This window comes from Rutidosis leptorrhynchoides, chromosome 3 (genome assembly GCF_046630445.1).
Source record: "Rutidosis leptorrhynchoides isolate AG116_Rl617_1_P2 chromosome 3, CSIRO_AGI_Rlap_v1, whole genome shotgun sequence".
NCBI lineage: Eukaryota > Viridiplantae > Streptophyta > Magnoliopsida > Asterales > Asteraceae > Rutidosis > Rutidosis leptorrhynchoides.
Genome location: NC_092335.1, coordinates 533,070,011 through 533,077,067, shown reverse-complemented (window position 1 = coordinate 533,077,067; position 7,057 = coordinate 533,070,011). Strand labels below are relative to the sequence as shown.

General features: G+C 37.4%; 1 protein-coding gene across 1 annotated transcript; it reads left to right on the top strand.

The window, feature by feature from the left end:
- Nucleotides 1–5,948: 5,948 nt before the first annotated feature.
- Nucleotides 5,949–6,718, top strand: LOC139901954 (uncharacterized mitochondrial protein AtMg00300-like). Its single transcript, XM_071884614.1, has 2 exons — nucleotides 5,949–6,540; nucleotides 6,639–6,718. Exons 1-2 carry the CDS (start codon nucleotides 5,949–5,951, stop codon nucleotides 6,716–6,718), a joined length of 672 nt encoding a protein of 223 aa, XP_071740715.1.
- Nucleotides 6,719–7,057: the final 339 nt, after the last annotated feature.

Below are 7,057 nucleotides of genomic sequence, written 5' to 3'. Positions count from 1 at the left end.
AAAGGGTTTTAAAACAGTAGCATAGCATAGGCAGCCAAAACATCTTAAATGAGAGAGGTTAGGAGATTTTTTGAACAAAAGTTCATAAGGAGAAGATCCAGAGAGCACAGAAGATGAAGTCCTGTTTATCAAATAGCAAGCAGTGAGAATACATTCACTCCACATATTTAAAGGTAGCCCACCCTGGAACATAAGAGCCCTAGACACATTGAGAAGATGCCTGTGCTTCCTCTCAACAATCCCATTCTGTTGTGGGGTGTAAACACACGAGGTTTGGTGTAAAATGCCTTTGTTTTTGACAAACTCATCCATTTGATTATTTATAAACTCAGTACCATTGTCAGATCTTATGATTTTGACTTTTGACTCAAATTGAGTTTCAAGAAATGACACAAAGGTTTTGATTTGATCAAAGACTTCATCTTTTGACTTAATTAAGTATGTCCATACAGCCCTTGAATAGTCATCAACAATGGTGAGAAAATATTTGAATCCTTCTCTACTTTGGATCCTAAAGGGGCCCCAAAGGTCAATGTGGACAAGGTCCCCAACAGCAGCAGACTTGTGATCACTGTCATTAAAGGTTTTTCTGGTTTGTTTAGCTTTGTGACATATGTCACATGGTTCAAAAGAGGTATCTTTACATGAAAGGTCAATTTTATATTTGAGACTTTTCAAAACATTGTCAGAAGGGTGACCAAGTATGCTGTGCCATAAATGTTTGGACAGGTAGCATTTACTTTCAAGAGGGTACCCATTCTTACTTTCAGAGTCACTTACATTAAACACATAGAGACCATTACAAACATCACCAGTCCCTACAATTATCCCTAGCCTCAAGTCCTGAATATAGCATTTAGTATCATCAAAACAAACAAACAGTTTACTATCTTTAGCCACTTTATGAATAGAGAGGAGATTAACACAGTATTCAGGGATGACCAGGACATTAAAAAGAGTTATTTTCTCATTAAGTTTTAAATCACCAATTTTTTTAATAAAGGCTTTAGTCCCATTTGGATGACCAACAGTTAAATTTAGGTGAGAAACATCAATAACATTTTCAAGTTTATCATCAGACCCAGTCATATGTTGTGTGGCCCCTGAGTCAATTATCCAACCCATGCATTTGTTGTTTGTAAAATTGGCTTTGGGTTTAAAAAACTTATGAAAATTTTCATTAAATTTTTTACAGTTGTTTAGCACAGTACCTGCCATGTTCCCAGAAGCAATCTCAGGACCAGATTTCTCATTTATTAAGCTCAACAACTTCATCATTTGTTCATTTTTCAGGTTCATATTGTTTCCAGACCCTGACCCAGTGTCCTCTTTTAAGGAACTATGATTAGCAGAATTCTTATGAAATTTGTTGAAAGGTTTTTCTTTCCATCCAGGTGGAAATCCCACAATTTTGTAACATCTGTCAATAGTGTGCCCAATTTTATGACATCTGGTGCATTTATAATTTGGATTGAGGGCAGCTCTATTGTTATTAGAAAAATTATTTGAGTTGTTTCCATTTGAAAAAATAGTTTGATTTCCCTTCTTTTGAACATTGCTGTCAGACACAGCATTGTTAGAAGAGATCATATGAGAATTTGTTTGAGAATTGGTTTGAGCAAGGAAAACAGATGTTTGTGGTTTGTTTTCAGAGTTGGTCAACCCTCTATGGGATTCCTCCCTAGACAACACAGAGTAGGCAGTCTTGACATCAGGCAAAGGGTCTCTAAGCAACAAGTTACTTTTGACATTCATATAGCAGTCATTTAGGCCCATTAAGAACTGCATTAGCTTAAGCATGTTATTATGTTTGACAGTTTGGTCTGCAGCTTCACAAGTGCAATTTTTCAAATTGGCCATAGCATCATATTGTTTCCACATAGAGTTCAACTTATGATAGTATTCAGATAGAGAGCTACTCCCTTGCTTTAGAGTGCTAATATTATAATGAAGATTAAAGATAATAGAGCCATCTATTTTATCATAAGTTTCTTTCAATTCAGACCAGACAGTACTAGCATTTTCAGAGAATATCAAACCAGCATATAGCTCATCAGATATGGACCCAAGTAACCAAGATAAGACCACAGAATTACACCTATCCCATTGTTTGGACAAAACATCATCAGTGGCATTTTTGACACAAGTGCCATCAACAAAACCAACTTTATTTTTAGTTCCAAGGGCAAGTAAGACAGACCTACTCCATATTTTGTAATTTTCAGTGCCTTTAAGCTTAAGAGTAACAAGAGGGGTACTGGAGGTGTCACTAGGGTGCAGATAAAGAGGGTCACCAAAGTCAAGTTTATTAATGAGGGTTAAAGCATTGTCATCACCCATACTACCAACACAAGCAGAATAGCCAAGAGCAACACACAAAAGCTGAGAAGCAACAAAGAACACAGAATCACAAGAACAAATATATAAATATATGAATATATGTAAAACAGGTCTTGAATCAACCGAGTGCTTGATCAGGTATTCATGAGCTTCAAGGAGCTCAGATCAAGAGTTGGGCACTGGGATTCGGTCAAAAAAGGGAAAACAAAAAAGGAGAGAGGATAGAGGAAAGAGACTCCCCTAACAGGGTATAGAACCCTAGAACAGCAACAAGATACAGCGGAAGACGATTAACAAAGCTTTGGCCGGTTACAACTGCAGAAATCACACAGATCGAACCAAACCCTAACCCTAATTTTGAAATTAGGGTTTCTTCAATTAAAGAACACAGATCGATCGATGCCCTAACGCTCTGATACCATGTGAAATTTATAGCAACAAGGTACAACGATCACCAAAAATAATCAATATAATCCAGAATTAAGAAACAATGTGAGTATCAACAGAAACCATGAACAAGGTTTATCCACAAATCGGATACAACCTTAAGCCAAGATTAACAAGTGCCAAGATTAATAAGAGTCAAAATTACAGTGAATCAAGAACATAAACACAAAGAAAGTATAAAGATGATGATGAAGTGATCAGTTGAAGTACACCCGACACACAGAGATCACAGGGTATAAATACCCTAACCCTAGAGCAAGTTACACTTTGCACCCTTGCAGAAAACCATAAGAAGCAGAATGAGCCACGCTCCTTTAGCTTTTACATGAACAGTCACAAAAGAAACACTTTAGCCCCTCCAGCTTTATTATCTTATCAGCACAGGTCCAACAATCCTTGCATAAGGGATCCAAAAGATAACATCCTACACAAAGACCAAAAATGAGATTGAGAACATAATTTAACACTAGATACCGAACATCGTTACTTGTGATAAATAAAGTTACACGTTATAGAAGATCGTCCTAGGAATGTTGTGATCACATTGCCATATTGTACCCATACGACGACGTCCTACCATCCTGTTACTTTTACTTTAAGAACATGGGACGTTTTTCTAAGCCCATAAGCGTATGGTGATTTTGGGAATTCGGACTCTACTGATTCGACATAACATATGATAACCAGTACCTTCTATTCTGTGTAAATGATAATCATAATGTACACAAAAGTTGCACAATTTGGGTAAATTTTCATATCTAAATTATACTATTTATTGAGCTGATGAAGTGTTGCTCACGTTTCTAACTTATGAGTAATGTGTATCATAAAATGTTATAAGAATGTTCATAATGACATTATACTTGTTTCTCTTACCAAAAATGTCATTGCTTTTAATTTTCATTACTCAAGCTGATGTGAAACGCAATTTGGTGAAATAGATAGAACTAGTAATTCGGTACTATTTGCAATTAATACGTACGTTAACTTGTCTTCGTAACTCTTTATTTAATAAACCCTTTGATTTACGTTTTCGGATCCATAGAAAACTAATGGTGGGAGAGAACTCATAGAATCCACAAAATGAACTTCAATATGTGAGCACTGAGCAGACTGAACTTCAATCTTTGGACGGACTGAACTTCAGCCTGTGGGAATTTTTTTTTTTTTTCAATTTGTCCATAGACTAAAAAATATATTTTTTTTTTTACAATCTGATTGAAAAAATTTAATTTTTTTTAATCTGACCACAGATTGAAGAAAAAAATCTGAATTTTATTTCCTTCAATCTGACTATAGACTGGAAAAAAAATTAAAATTTATTTTTCAATCTGCCCACGCACTAAAGTTCGGTCTTTTTAAGAGCACTCACAACAGTCCCTCCCTTGGCCCGCCGTTGAGGTTAGTGATCAAAGATACCAATATTAGCAACTAGTGATTGCTTAGCCCTTGATCACCCGTGTTGCAAAATGTCGTTGGATAGTAAAATGGATCACGGATGTATTAATTTGTTGTACATTTTGCCTTATTACTTGTACCCGTAAATAATTAATTAATTTAGTGGGTGTAAGGAAATGTGGATGGGTACGTCATGTGTTGGACGGTGGCATAATAGCCACATGTTTGGTGGCTCAATTCTTGTTCAAACTACCAATTGTCAAATAATGCAGAAAGTAAATAGCATGACACTATTTGCTTGAAGACTTTTATCACATGCTATAGTGTGGCTTAAATTCCAATTTGGTTGTCAAATATCTCAAAGTATACAACAGCCTACAATGTGGTTGATTTCATGCATTCAACACATGGGAATAACGCAAAGGTGGCCATGTAAAAGTCTACTTATTCACACAAGTCTCACCAACTATTTTCTACTATAAAAGGAGAAGGGAAGCTGTTGTATTCTTCATCCCATGCAAAGTGAAAGAGTTCAATAATAACTCTTGTACTTAAATATAGAGAAAAGAGTGGTATAGAATTATTAATCAAAATTATATACGAGTGAGTTACGAGGGAAGTGTAATAATCTAGTGAGTGGTTCAAATACTTTGTTAGTATTTTTGGAGCCTAGATTAGAGTGATACATTGTAACCTCGGGTTGCCATATTTGCTAGTAAAATTCATCTCTGCTTCCGCCCATGGACTAGGCCTCACGCCGAACCACGTAAAATCTTGTGTCTTTAATTATTGTTTAATTGTTCTATTAATTTCTCGGGTCTTGAAAGTGCGCAAATCACAACAAACTGGTATCAGAGCTTAGCTGTGATTAAATATTCAAGATGACGATAATCAGGTCTGATGTAGAGAAATTTAATGGCCAGAACGATTTTGGTCTTTGGCGAATGAAGATGCGGGCTCTACTGAGCCAACACGGTTATTTGTTAGCTTTGAAAGGGAGAGAACATCTACCCGAAAAGTTGACAGATGAAGAGAAGGATGAACTTCTGGAGAAGGCACACGGCATGATTATTCTAAATCTTGCCGATTGTGTGCTTAGAGAAGTTGCTCCAGAAACCACATCGGCTGGACTTTGGAAACAGCTAGAATCTCTATATATGACTAAGAGTCTCACAAACCGGTTGTACATGAAACAACGGTTGTATACTCTTCGGATGAAAGAAGGTTCACTAAATGATCACATCGATGAGTTCAATAAAATAATTTTGGACTTGAATAATATTGGTGTGAAAATTGATGATGAAGATCAATCGTTAATTTTCTTATGTTCCTTGCCAAAATCGTACGAGCATTTGGTTACAACTCTACTATATAGTAGAAAAATTATTTCCATGGAGGATGTCAAATCTACCTTGAACTCTAGCGAGTTAAGGAAGAAATTCTCGGCGGATTATCTGGAAGAAAGTGCAGAAGGTTTGGTCGCGAGAGGAAGACGTAACGACAGAGCATCGAGTAGTAACAACAAAGGTCGTTCTAGATCGAAACCAAGATCTAGAAAGATCAAGTGTTACAATTGTTACAAGGAAGGTCACATGCGTAGAGACTGTCCAGACTTAAAAGGAAAAAGAGAGACTTGGAATGCAGCGAGAGCCGATAAAGTTGCCGCGGTTGCAGAAAATGATTCTGATGGTGCAAATATTCTTAGTGTTACCGATGGCCTCTCAAGTAATGAGTGAATTCTTGACTCGGGTTGTTCTTATCATATGTGTCCTATTAGGGATTGGTTTACTACCTATCAACAAATAAATGGTGGTAAAGTCCTTATGGGAAACGATGTAGCTTGTAAGGTTGTTGGCATAGGAACGATCCAAATCAAGATGTATGATGGAACGGTGAGGACTTTGACAGATGTCAGGCATGTTCCAGAATTGAGAAAGAATCTTATTTCCTTGGGTACGTTGGACTCCATCGGCTGTGAGTATCGCGCCCGAGGTGGAGTATTAAAAGTTTCTAGAGGTGCACTTGTCGTGATGAAAGGTGAAAGGTATAATGGCCTTTACCTGTTAAAGGGTAGCACAGTTACTGGTGCGGCTGGAGTTTCTTCATCAGCTAAAGATGTAGATACCACCAAGTTATGGCACATGCGCCTTGGGCACATGAGCGAGAGAGGAATGATGGAGCTTAATAAAAGAGGTTTGCTGTGTGGTCAGAATATTGGAAGATTGGAATTCCGCGAGCATTGTGTATTCGAAAAACAGAGCCGAATAAAGTTTGGCACAGCCGTTCACATGACGAAAGGTACTTTGGATTATATCCATTCAGATCTTTGGGGTCCATCTCCCGTTCCTTCAAAAGGTGGTGCGAGATACATGTTAACCTTTATTGATGACTATTCGAGAAGAGTGTGGGTTTATATCCTTAAACGTAAGGATGAAGTCTTTGTCAATTTCAAGCAATGGAAGATGATGATAGAGAAGCAGTCTGGAAAGTTCATCAAGCGCTTGAGAACGGACAATGGACTGGAATTCTGTAAAGGCGAATTCAATGAGTTTTGCAAGAACGAAGGCATTGTGAGACACCACACAGTGCGGTATACACCACAACAGAATGGCATTGCAGAATGGATGAATAGAACGCTCCTTGAGCGAGCGAGGTGTATGCTCTCAAATGCAAAATTACCAAATATATTTTGGGCTGAAGCTGTCAACACAGCTTGTTATTTGGTAAATCGGTCTCCATCAATGACAATTGATTGTCAAACTCCTTTGGAGAAATGGTCAGGTTCCCCTGCAAGTTATAGTGATTTGAAGATATTTTGTTGTCCTACTTATGCTCATGTGAAAGATGGTAAACTTGAGCCGAGGGCCAAAAG